The 16,651-nt window shown below is 36.7% G+C and overlaps 2 protein-coding genes across 5 annotated transcripts; one reads left to right on the top strand and one right to left on the bottom strand.

The window, feature by feature from the left end:
• Nucleotides 1–503: 503 nt before the first annotated feature.
• On the bottom strand, nt 504–6,141 carry LOC126586132 (protein LAZ1 homolog 1-like). Of its 2 annotated transcripts, none has more exons than XM_050250834.1 (9): nt 5,991–6,141; nt 4,624–4,948; nt 4,456–4,512; nt 3,357–3,465; nt 2,937–3,121; nt 2,751–2,839; nt 2,206–2,461; nt 1,327–1,578; nt 504–1,226 (listed from the first exon to the last, which is right to left on the bottom strand). In XM_050250834.1, exons 2-9 carry the CDS (start codon nt 4,837–4,839, stop codon nt 930–932), a joined length of 1,461 nt encoding a protein of 486 aa, XP_050106791.1. In that variant the 5' UTR covers nt 4,840–4,948; nt 5,991–6,141; the 3' UTR covers nt 504–929. The 2 variants fall into 2 exon arrangements, with proteins under 2 accessions (XP_050106791.1, XP_050106792.1); XM_050250835.1 differs by lacking the exon at nt 5,991–6,141 and adding an exon at nt 5,879–5,955.
• A 5,701-nt stretch (nt 6,142–11,842) lies between these two features.
• Nucleotides 11,843–16,306, top strand: LOC126586139 (ABC transporter I family member 10). 3 transcript variants are annotated; one of them, XM_050250841.1, is made up of 8 exons: nt 11,843–12,013; nt 12,976–13,188; nt 13,330–13,501; nt 13,671–13,757; nt 14,258–14,383; nt 14,476–14,598; nt 15,627–15,914; nt 16,100–16,306. In XM_050250841.1, exons 2-7 carry the CDS (start codon nt 13,115–13,117, stop codon nt 15,834–15,836), a joined length of 792 nt encoding a protein of 263 aa, XP_050106798.1. In that variant the 5' UTR covers nt 11,843–12,013; nt 12,976–13,114; the 3' UTR covers nt 15,837–15,914; nt 16,100–16,306. The 3 variants fall into 3 exon arrangements, with proteins under 3 accessions (XP_050106798.1, XP_050106799.1, XP_050106800.1); XM_050250842.1 differs by having other exon boundaries at nt 16,063–16,306; XM_050250843.1 differs by having other exon boundaries at nt 11,856–12,013; nt 12,964–13,188.
• The last annotated feature ends 345 nt before the right edge of the window (nt 16,307–16,651 follow it).

Genomic DNA, 16,651 nt, shown 5'->3' with positions numbered 1-16,651 from the left:
TTTAAAATGCTTGCTTTAAAAAGTACATAACTGATGCTTCTTACAAAAAGCACTTTTAAGTGTTTTTTGAATCAAAAAAACATTTTCTCTAAAAGCACTTTTAATTATTTTAAAAACACATTCAAACGAGTCTTCTCTTCGGAAATCAATTGGTTTCAGACTCACTTTCCTTACACTGGAGCATAGTCATATAGTTATTTCATCCTTGTTGGAAGTAAGGGATCCAATTGGTGTGGAGAAAATTCTCTCTTTGAAACCAAAACATTACATCTAATTTTATACTCTCTCCCTTGTGCAACATAGACCCCATTTAACAAGTCTTAATGCCGCATGGCAAAATTGATGTTTCACCGAATTGACAACATGGGACGAAATTTGAGTTCTATGGACTTTGGTGGAACAAATTGAGTTCTAGAGGAACAGAATGAGGCTAAAATCAAGTTACATAAGTGAGGTTGGCTATATAAGTTCTAAAACGCCACTGCACTCAGTGAACTATCATGTGCAAAATTACTTTTAAGATTTATTTCTTTCAAACCAATTCACTCATAGAAGATTAGTTTGTCTCAAAAGAGCGATAACACGAGCTAATATAAACACATTCTATACCGAAATTCAATTTTTATTTTTAAAGGTTGTATTCAAATTGATTTGAGGCTTGGAGATACGTTCACAAAGTCAAAATGGCATTACCTCTGTCGGTATGTCTATCCATTGCTCCATCATTCTGTACCCCCCACGGCTGATCAAAAAGAAACAATCCATTCTTGACCCGAAATTCTTGAATGTTGTTCGTCCTGTTGACGAGTTACCTCCATAAACCACCGACTCTTCTGGCCAGCGCAAGTATAGCGACGTCGTCTAAAAATCACGCCGAAATCACAAAATTTACAATTCACTTGTGTTCGTCTTACGTACAGTTGTTAGCATCATCTCCATGCTCGAGTCCGAGACGTTGAAGCTTTAGACTGGGACTGCTGCCTCCTTCCACCGGCTATGCCACTGTCACTGACACTACCTCCAACAAGATTGTCCTGAACTTCAGAAAACTCTCTATTCCATGAGTTTAAGGGGATAAGATAAGTATCATCCTTGATGCTCTTCCTCTGCTCCTCGTGGCGTTTCACATTCTCGGATATCTGATGCAAGGTTTTGTTTATCTTTGCAATTCCTCTTTCAACTGGTTCTACCACATGGGAAACTGTATACTTCATGTCATCAACGATCTGAAACAACAAATCAGAACAGCAGAGTGACCATTGATTTGAGAAAAGAGTTTTAAATGAAACAGAGAAAAAGCATACAATGTTAGGATTAACTACTCACAATTTCTCCACTTCCAAAAATCACATCACGAACACTCTGGGGGAAATTCAGCCGCTTTTCTCTCTCATCATGCCGTGCCACTGCCAGATGCATTCTGGTTGTTCTTTCACAATCACGCACCTCTTCTGGATCAGGAGGTGCTCCCAGTGAGGCATAGTCGGTCATCACAGCAACATTACGAACACATCTTTCTCCACGTTTGTAAGGTACAGCTGGAAACACATACAGGTGGACTACAGCAGCAACACCCATCTGTTTAACAAGTTTGAAATCAAAACCCGTTGAACTTCAGGATCTTATTTGGTAAAAGCTTCTATATACTGAACATCAATCAAAACTTACAACAAACAGGTACACGAAGGACCTATTCAGAATACTCGGCTCATGTATCATAAACTATTATATGCATGAAGGACATAAATTATTTAATTAGCACTTAAGGTTCTATACTCAAATAAATATAGGGTTTAAATACAAGAGACTCTTCATATCTTACTATGAAAGATACCCTTTGTTTCTCTAGTTCTTTAAAGAACTTCAGTGGCTTACACTAACAGTAGCAAGAAGAGTGACTTTCCATTGTTTTCCCTTATAAAACATGGTACGATTACAATTTAAAGTCGAATCTGATTAATAATACAATAAATTAGAACAACCCTTCTAGAATAAAATTGATCTCCAATGAGATCCTGGGTTTCTTCTGACCATCCAAAACACTAGTCAAACTCATTAACAAACCTACTTCCCTTCAGAACTCAATTCCATTCAATCATCAATATGTCAAATGTTAAGGACATGTTAGGTCTTCAAGTCCTGCAACATTGGACGTAATACAATTCAACAGCACACTTAAATGGTTAGTCGTTAGTCATTACCCACCTCTATGCATATGATGTAGTCTTGTATCCGAGTTTTCAGCTCCTGAGCCAATGACCCTTTGAAGGCACCCATAGAGAAAAGAAATGCAACAGCAACACCTTGCCACCATGTCAAGAACACAATCGACTTGAAAGTCAGAAACTTCGCCAAGGGTTTAATGGGTTGTAATTTATCTTTAATGACGGAGTAAAACTGTACAAGGCAATATAGGGCCCATGTCTGACTAAAATTAAGAACAACTGCCAAGTACGGATAGCTGCAAGCAAACAAAATAATTCAGAACAGTATATATGAGAATTACAACAGAAACAAGTGCAACACTACAGAAAACATTGTAAAAAAATCACGGTTGCGAATCATCCTAAGCATGTGCAAACATTTATATGCTCAAGAAAGTATGCGGAAGTGTGTGCATGCGTGGATCAAGCATCAATACATAAGGCATACTCAACCTGTCATCTAAGAAGACATGGAATAATTGTCTACTAGTAAAGGTCAGACAAACAAGCTTTTAGACCTAAATAATAAAGAAACAAATATCTTACCCATATCTCCAGTCAAATTTCCCTTCTCCATAAACACCACAAGTCTCAAGAATCATTGCTAGCAAAGCGCAGATCAATTTCACTATCATCTGGAAAATAATGTTTCAACAAGACCAAATAAGGCTGAAAAATTTCAAGGAAATAGAATAATTTAAATAAATTTTCAACAGGAAAATGAGTACATACATACTGAACGATGCCAACTTTCACAGCATGGTAGAATGCGGAGCCAAGAGGCCAGTCTCCTATGAGGCAATTCAGTGGGAAAGGATGCTCTACAACTCGATAAGCATAAGCTTCTTTCAAAAGAGGTGTGCTCGAATCAACTACGCTCTTACTCTCCATAAATTCAATTGTCCTCTCTTCACCACCTTTACATAGAAAAATGTATGTCCACAAGGAGGCAAATTTTTCAGGTTTACATTATTAAACATGTTAAATAAACTTGGTTATTTTCTCATCGCTAGGAAGATTACTTATCAACATATAAAGTTTCATTAATGTGTGCCGCACACAGTGCAAAGAATAGTACTAACGAAAAAAATACTGATTAATCTCACTATTAATAATCACAGAGTATTCAGCATTCACATTTCAGTTACATACCTAAGCAGGCTATCAGGTATCTCTCAAAACAATATAGTGCAAATGCCTCATAGCAGTCCCGAATTGCTTCGCAATTGAAGGCCGCATTTGAGTCCAACAGTGACAAAAACTGCAGCAAAAAGCATAAATACCCACAACAGCTAATTAATCCACAAAATGGTAAATACTAATAAAAAGAGCGGCTTGGATGCATCAAAGACTAAAAGCAGACAGATACCAAGAAAAAGACCAAATGTATGTCGACATATTACTTTTGTAATACAGTTTCCAACAATTAGAATTCCAACAACTAGGGCAGACTTCACAAATTGAATATCTTTAAGAATTGTAGACAAAGGATCAATTATGAAGAAATATTATGCCTGTCATAACTCTAGGATTTGCAGTCAAAAGGCGATTCCTGCCTCTAAGAAACTTTGCAAAATTATCTCCAGTTTTAACAAGTAACAAAAATAGAACTCCCCCTCTACGAATGATTTAATAACATAATCTTGCACAAGACATGAAATACATCTCAATTCTGTTTTCTATCATTTCAACAGGTTGGTATTACCTAACTAATATGTTGCAATTGAATCCCTATACTTATCAACATATCTGGCATACTACAATTTTTCTTTCATAACACACAAGCAAACACAACTTCTTCCTATACATCCATTTGAAGTTGTAGCCTTCCAAATAAGATCCTGCCAATACTCAATCCAGTACACATTCTAGAGGAATGCTCTGGAATGTGCATTCATTTGAGCTCCATATCTATAATAATAATTATGTCACACCTCTAGTGCCAAGCTTATTTTACTTGAAAAGAATTCCAAGAACTGTTATTCCGTTACATACTAAATTTGTAACTATTTTCTAACTAATTGATAAGGGTAAAGTAGTAAAATGCCTTCATTTTATAACTACCCTTGAACTATATGCGTGTTCTCAGTAAACTAAAAGCACTTCATCACCCCCAACAAAACTCAAACTGTTCTGAATATATTAATATAAAGATTGATTTATAGAAATATAAATAATTATACTTATATAGAATATTCGCAAAAAACTAGCATACAACTGAAGAAAGTGATAGCGAAAAGTACAGTCATACCGATTCCAGTGCATAAACAGGAACCATCAAAATGAGACCAATCAGAAACTTCTGCTCCTAAAAATAGATAAACGGAAAAGAAAAAAAATGTCACAAAAAGATGAATCAAAGCTATCTTCAAACACAGAAGCAATATAAAATTTCTCAGGAGGAATACAAAGATTAGACCTCTGGCTGATTATATGCAGCTAAATGCTCGAAGATAAGGTACATGGAGAGAAAGAGAGCAACAAGTACGAAAATGCTAGCACTGAGGATTGGCCAGCTGAATGCTGCTGATGATTCAGCGCCAAGGTTGAGTGACCACATTTCTCCTAATCTGCTCGAGGACTCAACTAGGGATATAAAGAAAAAGGAAGAACATAAAATTCCCCTCCATCCCATTGAGTTAGAGTCTCAAAATATATGGTTAAACTTGAGCCAATGAACGTGCTTTATAATTTTGGTTAGGCCTTGAGAACATAAGGAAGAAGCATCCAGGGAAAACGAAAATCTGCAAGAATGGAACATTTTAATTAATGTAAAAAGTACAAGCACTACTATTTAACAGTCAAAAAACAAATATCATAACGGATACCAATCTTTTAACTCGTGATATTTCTGGTGAAACATACAGAGATGTATAATACTAATTCCAACATAATGCTACCGTTATCAAAGCAAAAGATGCACTTAAATGTCTTCCATCAACATAACTCTTCATTACAAGCAACATGCAAAACCAAACAAGATAAATGTCAGGAACTCATAAGTTTCAAATCACTATATTCAAAAGTCTATAGCTTGCTTCAAAAGGCATGATATCCGCAGGTTGTCCTCGGGTTGGAGTGTCTCAACCCATGTCTATCTGCCAACATTTAGTTTGGCTTAAAAACAAATATAACTCTTTTTCTCAAATACAACCAGTGTCTGTCTGCCAGCGTTTAATTCGGGTTGGATTCGGGCTGGTCAGGTTCATCCAACTAACCAAATGCCCATACCTAGTTGTCATCAACGCTTGCACCAAAATTACAAAGCTTAAAGTACAAACCTTGCACCTTATCAACGCTTACAGAAGTCATAATTTCTATCATTAATACAGAATACTAGATCTCTAATACACATAAAATCAACAAAAAAACACAGTAATCAGTACACTAATCAGTATCAAATAATAACCATTGAATATTATTTCCCATCTAGCGCAACACATTATACTAAATCTGCCATTGACTATGAAATTAAACATTCTAGTGCAAAAAAAAACAAAAATTATTTCTTTATTTTCTTAGCAGCCGGACAAATTCAGCAACAAATTTATTTCCATCACCAAAACCTCTAACTTCCAGAAGCAGAATGCAAAAAGCAACAGCAATTAATTCACATTCGTCACTAAAATCAAAGGATAAACCCTAAAACTTCCATCACAGAGAAAAATCTTAACCTTTTGCGAAAGAATTGAATACCGACCAGAAACAGTCACAATTCATGAAGACGAAAAAAGGAATAGAAAAGATTTCTGAAAAGGAAACTGAGAGGAGGGACTGCATACGAACCTGTGCTTGGGATTTTCCCGGGAAAATTTGACAGTGAAATCACTTTCCGCGAAAATCGCAAGGAAATTATAATTCGTCCGGAAAGAAGACGTTTTCCCTTTTGCTTCGGCTGGTTCGGGAAGACCATCGTTGAATTAGTTTTTTTTTTTTTTTAATTTAATATTAAAGTAAGAGTCACATGCCAGTGACCTAATTTTTGCGACGGATTTACATCTGACTGTGGCAGCTTTACATCTGGTAGTTCGTGCGGCTATCGGACTGTCGTCCTACGAGTAAGCTCATTGGCTGTGGTTTTAGATGGATGACGTCGAATTAGGCAAGGGTAACTTTATTTCCACGCAAGCAAGTGCACGTGGCAAGATCTCACTCCCTGTTTCCACGTCAGCTCTACAGTGCCTCGCTTCAACACATTCTTTTTGAGTATTTATCAAATATAACCGAAAATTAACTCTTAATTTCAAAAATGTCATTTTTTATAAAAGCTTTCATGACACACCCCGATCCAGAGAATCCAGGTGTGCTGGCCGTCACATGAGCGTGACGTAACCATAAACGCGACACGGAAGCGAAACAACAACATATATCAGCAGGAATTCAAACCAAACTCTAGCAGAACAACCTACTAGCATAACCGGACTAGATATAAAGTAACCACATAAGTTCAGAGCATAGGTTTAAGTGCAGTCAAGTAAAACTAAAATAAAAGTATATCACCCTCGGGTGAGTCCTACATGTCGAGAGTCTGTCAGGAAGCCGGAATAAAACCTCGAGGAGCCACCAACCGCTAAACTAGAACCTGGAGGGGCGCAAAACAAAATGAGTGGGTCAGTAAAACCAAATAGTTTTCCCAAAACAGTTCATTAAAAATAATTTTAACCCCTCACCGTAAAAACCTGTATACTTTCCCAGAAAATAGTATATATATTATACATATATATATATATATATACGCAACATCATAACCCAGCACATATCCATCATCATAATATCTCAGAATGATATGCCATGTCCAAAATATAATCAGAATGCATCAATAATAGTCAGGTGAAGTAATAAATCAACCGGAGACCCTACAATGGTCCTGTACGGCTGATACTAAAGCTCAACATCCAATCCAACCGGAGTCACCTCGGTGACCTGTACGGTTCAACTCTGCACGTCACTCGGAACTACATATAGTAGTCTGTACGATGACAGGTGTATAAATACGCTCTAGTGCTTCTCTCATCAATCATCGACGCGCATAACTAAGGTCACCCACTAGTTGGAATCACATCTAGTGATCTGTACAACTAGCATGTCGGAACCCTCACATGGTCTGTATGACATCCACCTACTTTGATCCAAGACGAGCGTGCGGTGTGGTGAATAACAATATAAGCACTATCACCTAGGTGCAGGTTATGAGCTTTCAATGCAATTCACATATATAACTCAGCTGGAATATAAATAAACTCACCTGAACGTCCACCGCGTCAATTCACATATATATGCATCAGTAATCAAACTAAATATCTCAATGATTTCATGCATGGCAATTAAATTCATAATTTTCATAAAAACGTATTTTCTGGGAAAAATAACTGTATATAGGTAATACGAAATCAAAACTGCCCACTCACTGATAAGTCGACAAGTCGTAACCCCCGTGGCGTCCCTGGATACGCTCGTCCTCGGGATATGATTCACCTATATGCGAAACAACTATAAAAACGTTAATTTTAAACACATCACCAATATTTCGAAATAACTTCTCATACGATGCTCAATTTGGATATATGAATATACCACAGCGACCTACTCGACGTCACGGACGTCGTATAATTTTTAGAACAATTTTTGGACCCTCCACGCGCCCTCACGCGCCGGCTAGGGCACGGCCCTACGCGCGGCCCACGCGCAGGTGCCCTAACGGAAGTCGCGGACGGCGTCAGGAATATTCCTCGGAATATTCCGTCAAAAGCTAACGGTTACCGTTAGAGTTAACTAACGGCGTTAGCATATTCCGTTAAAGTTAACGGAATATGCCGTTGTCTTCTCCGGTGACTCGCCGGTCGCCGGTGACGTCGTCGGTTTCTGGGCAAATTTTCCAACTAAGGTTTCTCACTCATTTTTCAACCATTTTTCACAAAATTGGTACCAAAATGAAGCTCTAAGCATGAGGAATCACATTACACAAGTTTCAAAGTCCAAAATTCACTAAATTTTACCTGAGGTAGTTCGATAATTCGGCCAAACTTTGAAAGCTTCGTTCTCAGTCCTCCGACGTCCAAATCTTACCAACGAAGTACCCCGAAACTCGTGAGAACCTCCTTAAGCTCACTGTGAGCTTGAAATCCCATGAAACACAATATTTTACGTTCGCATGAACAGTGCCCAAAAATGGAGGTTCGGGTTTCACGTGATTCCGAGGGTTTCACTTCCTAAAACTAGTACCATTCAACTTAAAATAACTCAAGGATGAAGATGCATACCTTGGTTGCCTCGATCCGTCGAGTTTTGGGAGGTTTTGGGTTCGTTCGTACGTGAGGGTGTGAGAGAGAGGAAGTCGGGGTAGAGGAGAGAGAGAGGGGGATGGAGGGTTTGTGATGATCAAACTCAATCCACACCACCCATTTTCTAATCCCTAACCAACAAACAAAATCAACCTTTCAATATTTTTCCAACTTAAATAATATTTCTAATAGTTTAGGAAATATGTGAAATATCTAAAACATGTCACACACACCTTAGTGACGACAAGGGTATTCCCGTCATTTCACACTCCCGATATGAAAATCTTGGCTCGGGCTGTGACATTTCAAATATATTCAAAATTTTACTTAAATAAAAACAAATACCCTCAAATTTAACAATTAAATAAATTAAAGACTTTATAACTACTGTTGCCTCAAGCTCTGATCCAACTTCACCTTTGCTTATACACTCCACCACCATAACCCTATCTCCTTCAAGCTTCTCATCACCGACATTGAGCGCCACCGCGGTTACGGCTAGTGGGAGCAGCAAAATTTCAATCATGCATTCAACGCCTTTTTTCTTACTAATATCAATTTTAGTTTTAAATATAAAAATAGTTTTTTAAGTTAATCCACATGTTGTTATTGTAGACATCGAAATTGCGGTGAAATAAATGTTCACCAATGCATTAAAATTTTGACGTGTCAGGGCATACATGGCATATGCCACGTGTCATACAAATTGTACACATGGTGTGTGACTCAACAAAATAAGAAGAAATACCCTTGGAGGATTACACAAGTTTTTCTTCTCATTTTGGGCAATGACAAGGCAAGCACATTTCAATCCATTGAAGATCAAAACAAGGGTTTCTTCTCATTTTGGGCAATGACAAGGCAAGCACATTTCAATCCATTGAAGATCAAAACAAGGTTTTCTTCTCATTTTGGGCAATGACAAAGCATGCACATATCAAGTTTAAAATGATATTAAGTGGAAAATTAGGCCATAAAATTACCACTTCAAGTTTAAAATTGTATTAAGTGGGAAATTAGGCAATGGTGCTTGGAAAAGAAAAAAATATTTTGTGGTGGTGATTCATTCTCAAAGCCTATAAATAGGCTTCTACATCAAGGTATCATAAACCAATTCACAAATACATTTCTCTACTCCCAAAATGGAAGAGAATACTCCCCACATATCCAAAATCCTTGAAGCCTTGAAACTCTAAAGCTCTCAAGCAAATCCCGAAGGATCAAGAAAACCCTCTTCGTTCTTCGTCAAATCCTCCTTCAAGATCAAGCCCCAACGACCCTTGAAGAACTTTCACCAATTCAAGATCAAGCCTCGACGGCCCTTGAATAAAGTGTTCATCGTTCATCACTGTTCATCCTAAGATCAAGCCCCAACGACCTTTTAGATCAGCAACATCAACAAATCCACACATTCGTTCATCCTAAGATCAAGCCCCAACGACCCTTTGGATCAACAACATCAACAAATCCACACAACTGTTCATCCTAAGATCAAGCCCCAACGACCCTTTGGATCAACAACATCAACAAATCCACACATCCGTTCATCCTAAGATCAAGCCCCAATGGCCTTTTGGATCAACAACATCGATAAATCTACATAACTGTTCATCCCAAGATCAAGCCCCTACGACCCTTGGATCAACAAACAACTGTTCTTCAAGATCAAGCCTAAAAGCCCTTGAAGATCCGCTCAACCGTTCTTCAAAATCAAGGTCAAAAGCCTTTGAAGATCCGTTCATCCTAAGATCAAACCCCGACGACCCTTTGGATCAACAACAATAAATTTGCACCATTGTTCATCATTCAAGATCAAGCCCCGAAAGCCCTTGAAGAAAGCATTCGTTCATCCTAAGATCAAGCCCCGACGGCCCTTTGGATCAACAACCCATCAACAAATCTACACAACTATTCATCCAAGATCAAGCATCGACTGCCCTTGGATCAACAACATCCACAAACCAACACCTTACGGAGATCGAATCAGATGATCAATTTAAAAGAGATCATAACCCCAAAATCAAAATCACAAAAAATTTGTTTGTGCACGTTGTTCTTGTCTCTTTCGTTTCAAGAAATTTCCGTGTGTCACAGTTATATGATTGTATTTGTGAGACCCACGTGGTGCCACATCATCACACTAACAGAGCAATTGACAGATTTTTCACGAAAAAACTAAAATGGTCACAATGGACAAATTCAAAGAAAAACTAAAATGATTCACGATAGACAAATTCAAGAACATTACTATTGATTATCATTAATTGTTAAGGACCAGATTGAGGAGTTATGTCAATACCATGAATCATTTTAACTAAAAAGTCTTTAATTTATTTGATTGTTAAATTTGAGAGTATTTGTGTCTATTTAGATGGAATTTTGGATATATTTGAAACATTTTATAAAAAGTGACATTTTTGAAATTAAGAGTTAATTTTTTGCTATTTTTTATAAATACTTTTTTTGTGGGATGTGATATCCACACATCCTTGTTTACTTTTCTACGTTTTTTTAGTTTTCAATTGTTGAATCGGATGAATTGAAGACAATTAACGGACATAAATTAACAAGAGATGTGTGAGAAGTAAAAAATGATGTGTATTTGGCTCGTGTTCAATTTCATTAATTAAATATCTTTTTTTTAAGAATGTAATTAAACATTTTCTAAAATATTGGTACATTTAATATATGATACATTTACATTTTTGTTAGATTTTGTTTTTTTTTTATACTTTTTAAATCTAAATGTTTCAAAAGTCGACATGCCTACTTTCAAATATGTCATAAGTCTTAAATATACTTTTTATATACCTATACGTAAATTTTTAACAAATTAGTAAAGTTTTCTTATAGAAGTATTAATGACATTTTTTAAATAAGAGACTAATTAAATACAAAAATAATAAGTAAAAAATTACTTTTTTAAATCTTATCTACATGTAATTTTATCATCTTTAATTTTAAAAAATTAAAAAAAAAAACAATCACTCTCCCTCTCTCCTAAGTCCTAACTCCTAGATTCTCTCTTACTCTCTTCAATTTTAATTTTCAATTTTAATAATAGCTACGTCCTTTTATTTACAATCAATTTTAATTAGAAGATTAAAATAAGATCTAGATAAATAAATAAATAGGACGTGGTTTAGATAAATAAATAAAAAACTGAAAATTAAAATAGGATTTAGATTAGGGAAAAGGATCATCGCCAGATTCTTTTTTTGGGGATCTCGAGAATTCTATGATCGTAATTGTTCATCGTACATCTTACAATTAGTCTTTATTAAATACTATTTATATTTAATTTAATATTTAAAATTTAAAATAATTTTTAATGCCACGATAGAGAATGAAAGATGACTATAAGAACAACGTAATCCGAAATTCTCAGGAAGAGGAACCTTCATCTGTCAGTGCAAAATAAAGTAAAAACGCAACAGCCATAAAACACCTTCATCTGTCACTGTTTGGCACTCTGTCTCTAAGCTGAAGAAGAAGAAGAAGTGGCTCATGCTTCAGCGGCGGAAAGAGGTGATATTTCATTTGCTCCGCCGTTTTTTGGTTTCCTACTCAGTACTGAATGCTCTGCCATTGTTGATTCCTTTTGATTTGTTGGTGTTAATTTGCTGGGTTATTGGAATATCAGTTCAATTTAGATAGTTGAGGTTTAGATTTGGCTTGATTACGCTTTACAACTCTAATTAAGTTTTGGGTTTTAGGGATTTCAATCTCCTTCCTCTTCTTCTTATTCGATTTACCCTTTGCAATCATACATGTCCTAAACTAAAAGAAAACTAATTAATAGAAACAAAAACAAGAAGGCCTTGCATAAACCTTACCGTTTGAAATTTAGTCGTTGAAAATGCAGCTTCTTACAAGTAAATGGCACCACTTTGTTCTTAGTTCCCTTTCCAATTTTCAGATTATATATACAAATTTTACACTCCATGTCTATATCAGAAGTCAAAATTATGCTACTTTTACATCTCAACAAGGAAATATTTTTTCTCAAGACCCTCAAGTGATAGTAATGCTCAATGCCCTATTTATCACCATTGGATTGGATGAGTTTAAATTTCGAGATGTGTATAGTGGATAGACACAAATCTCAAAATTTGAACTCATTCAATAGTAATAAGTAGGGTGGTGAGCATTACCATAACCTGAGGGTGGTGAGCGAAAATGCACCCTTTCAACAAAGACAACATATACTTGTCATGTAGAATAAGTTTCAAGACTAAGCATTAACATTTTGTGTTTACAATCACTAATCCCGTTTGTGGTAGAACAACCGACTCATTTTCTTGTTACCTTGTCTTCTCAAAGGCAACAGAAAATGCACGTCTCAAATTCTCCCAACAAACAAAGGATTTCCAAACACAGAATATACCAGTGTCACAGTTCTCTTTGTGGTCTTTTCCTATTTTTTTTTCTTTGACTTTAATTCTACCTGCAAAATGATTTTCACCCTTACGCTCTAGTTGGTTACGTAGCTTGTAAGAGAGGAGAAATGAGAAGCCATCGACTATTCCCGTGCCTGTGCTAGCAACCGAAGCTAGTATCACTCATACAGACAAGAGCAGCACCCTCCTAGCTCTTCTACCTCAGGCACAAACCTCTTGAAGTCATAAAATGATGAATCCCTCAATACTCATGCATCCCTCTAAGCCTTTTGTCTCTCCTCTGTATTCCACTCCTCGCACCAGGTTCGTACAACACGATATCTTTTCAGCTGGGACTTTCTTCAAACATCTTTTATGCACTTTTTTCCAATACCTGTTTTGCTTGTTGAAGTTAATTCAGTTTGGTAAATTTTCTTATGTGTATGTCTCCCTCTGTCTATTCAGGACCAATGTAACCGAGAGCATTGCTATTGAAGGTCGCAACCTAAGCTACTCGGTTGCGACAAGGCAAGGTAAAACAATACCAATTCTTAGAGATTGCTCTCTTCGCATACCTTCAGGGCAGTTTTGGATGCTTCTTGGACCCAACGGTTGCGGGAAATCTACCCTCTTGAAGGTATATAAAATTCCCGGCATACTTTTTCATTCTTGAAGGATATTTGTTATTTGGTTTAATGTTGTTTCTCATGGTTCCTTTAAGTTTGTATTCTAAAATTTTGGTTCTCAATATGGACTTAAAAAAGGAATAGTAATTCATTTGTTCTATATTGTTCTGAAATTTGCAGATTTTGGCTGGTCTCTTGAATCCAACAATTGGAAGTGTGCATGTGAAGAGGCCTAGGAGTTTTGTTTTTCAAAACCCTGATCATCAGGTTCATTATTATCATTATGGATTCTATGCTTTAAATTTTAGTTTCACTTTGCTGGCTTTGTGACTTCAAAAAGGTCGTACCCAGTGCACAAGGCTCCCGCTTTACGCAGGGTCAAAAAAATTATGTTGTCGAGTTGTGGAGAGCTTCAAGAAAGAAAACAGTACAGAAGTTTGATTTTGAAATGTGAGAGAATGAAATTGTAGTGTTGGATATCTGCTTAGGTTTCAAGATTGTCAGGCATGGTTTTTGGTCGTCAAGGTTAGAGGATGTTTACTGCGACACTAAACCCATCAACATAGGAGTCAATTGTCCTATTAGAAAGAGGAGTCCTGACTGATTCTTTTGATTTGAAGATGAATTGCTTAGGAGGCCTATTCTTATCTAACTTCAAACTGTGGATTGGCCTGTGAGAGCTCTATGTCGAGTGAGCTGTAAAGGTTTTGGAAATAACTACTGTTGTCTGTGCAAATATCCAATGTCAGAATCTTTTCATGTTGCAGGTAGTGATGCCTACAGTAGAAGCAGATGTAGCATTTGGCCTTGGTAAGTTTAACCTGACCCCTGATGAAGTCAAATCTAGAGTGTCAAAAGCTTTGGATGCTGTCAGCATGTCAAAGTTCATGCAGGTAACGTAGAAACAATATGAGTTAACATATTTCTACAACATCCACCAAATATTTTAGCAAGAAGTTCACAACTTTATCTTTTGTCAAGTTAGAGGTCAGTTCAGACTCTCAGTGGTGGCCAGAAACAAAGGGTTGCCATTGCTGGTGCTTTAGCGGAGGCATGTAAAGTTCTGTTATTGGATGAGCTGACAACATTTTTGGATGAAAATGATCAGGTACTTTTTCTACCATCTATCCAAATGGGAAATGTTTTCTTGCCAAACTATGTTGGACCATTGATCGGGTTGATTATTGCGAAAATGTGTGTCCAGATTTGTTGGTCAACATAAGCATTCTGCTTGCAACATAAGTTTGGCAAGATAACATTACTCCCATTTAATTCTTTAGACTAAGAAAATGTCAGGAGTCTTCTGTGAAGAGGAAAAAAAATAAAATCATGAGTGCTTTCATAGATTTTGTACAAATTGTCTTCTCTATTTCCGGCCCCCTGAAATTAATCATGAGAACAACTCCATTACTGGTGTATCTTCACGAGGGATAGGAAAATCTATTTCTCTAACCAGAACTTTCGGGGTTTCATAGAGAGGAGATAGAAAACAAGTAATTTAAAGAGGGAAGCATAAGTGAAGCAAAACGATGAATTTGGACTTTGAAACTTTTGATTTCTATTTTGATAAAATTTACATACAAATTTGATCATTTAAGAAATGGAGGGATTTGAAATAACAAATTTTTCTTGAGCATTTGAAATCTCTTCTTCTCTTAATCAATTTACATGAGAACTTTATTAACACAAGTAATTAGTATTTCTAACCTTCAACAAAGAAAATTGAACTAAAATCTCAAATTCAATCTCTCAGTTTAAATCCTTCCATCCAAATGGACCAATGAACTTAAATTTGAATTCATGAGCATATAGCTTACACACAGCCACCACAAAGTCAGATGGTGGGACATAGCTTATTGTAATCTGGTCTTGGTTTAGCGATCTCCATATTACGGTGCTTAAGGTCATAATCGGACAATAAGTTACTGCTTGTAGAGTCAATTGGGTACCTTCATATGGCTTTTATTATCTACTATTTAACCTCCATTATCAGTCATCTTATTCCCAGTTCCATATACTGAGTGTGAGTTTCTGAGATAGTTTCTAGGCAAAATAAACACTTCCTGGACAAAACTAAATTCCATTTCTTTGTTTCACCTTACTTCACTGTTATTAAGTTTTGGCTTTCATAACCAGATTGGGGTGATCAAAGCAGTTAGGAACTCTTTGAATAGTTCGGGAGATGTTACTGCTTTATGGGTCACTCATCGTCTCGAGGAACTTGAGTATGCTGACGGTGCTGTCTATATGGAAGATGGGAGAGTTAAAATGCATGGCAATGCAGCAGACATTATGGATTTCATTATGACCAGGCAATCAGCTTATATCAAGGAAATCAATTCTTGAGAGATCATCCCGCTCTTTGCAGAAAAACTAACAATTCTGACTCTAGGGACTGCATTGATGACCGATGCCATTGTTCAGGTACCAAAGTTGATGCAATTGATATATCCGTATATCGTGTGCTAAATTAACAGGGCAATAGTTTTTAGGTGGATTGGTGATAAAAAGCCATATTGTCAACCTAGTTCTCTAGCTAGATCATTTTGTTTCTATCCTTTTTCTTCTGCAGAGAGGGGATCATGTCGTTTATGTAATGTATGTTACAGGAATGATGAGGGAAGAGGCATTTGTGAGCAAACCAACACTGCTGATTCTGCGTTTGGCAGGTTTTCCGGACTTTGAGAAGGCTGCATGTGCATGCCTGTTTTATTTGTATGTAACATAACTATGTAAAACTGATATTATTTGCATATAAGGAACGCTCGACGTATGTTACGCTTGGATCATTTGTAATTTAAGCCTATTTTGCTGCATCAAGTTTTACTTTGATGGTCAGTGTGTGGAATAAAGTGCTAAATCACAGACTCACGGCACAACCATTGACAAGTGCGGGATTTGATGGGGACCTGCAATCATCAATGGATTGGTTAGCGTCATGCCTACATGCGACTGACGCTAGCATATTTCGCTTGAAGTGTTACGCTCCTGTCCTTTTCGATATCAAAGTTTTGGTTTGGACATCCACCAACAGTAATTCAAAAAGAACTTAGCTCGTTGCTGAACAGAGAGCATTCCAATATTTTAGTTGAAGGCTGCCAAATTTGGTTGGGTGAGCCTCCACCAGAATTGGATGATTGCCCAACATGCTTTACATTTTA

Source organism: Malus sylvestris, chromosome 10 (genome assembly GCF_916048215.2).
Source record: "Malus sylvestris chromosome 10, drMalSylv7.2, whole genome shotgun sequence".
Lineage (NCBI taxonomy): Eukaryota > Viridiplantae > Streptophyta > Magnoliopsida > Rosales > Rosaceae > Malus > Malus sylvestris.
The sequence above is the reverse complement of the archived record's forward strand: the minus strand, read 5'-3'. Positions and strand labels throughout refer to the sequence as shown.

Coding starts and splice junctions, on each gene's coding strand:
- LOC126586132 (XM_050250834.1), bottom strand. CDS start 4,839: ATGGGATGGAGGGGAATTTTATGTTCTTCCTTTTTCTTTATATCCCTA. Junction 2,840..2,936: donor AAGTTGGCATCGTTCAGTAT/GTATGTACTCAT, acceptor ATTATTTTCCAG/ATGATAGTGAAATTGATCTG. Junction 2,462..2,750: donor AAATTTGACTGGAGATATGG/GTAAGATATTTG, acceptor GTTTGCTTGCAG/CTATCCGTACTTGGCAGTTG.
- LOC126586139 (XM_050250841.1), top strand. CDS start 13,115: ATGATGAATCCCTCAATACTCATGCATCCCTCTAAGCCTTTTGTCTCT. Junction 13,758..14,257: donor TTCAAAACCCTGATCATCAG/GTTCATTATTAT, acceptor TTCATGTTGCAG/GTAGTGATGCCTACAGTAGA. Junction 14,384..14,475: donor GCATGTCAAAGTTCATGCAG/GTAACGTAGAAA, acceptor TTGTCAAGTTAG/AGGTCAGTTCAGACTCTCAG.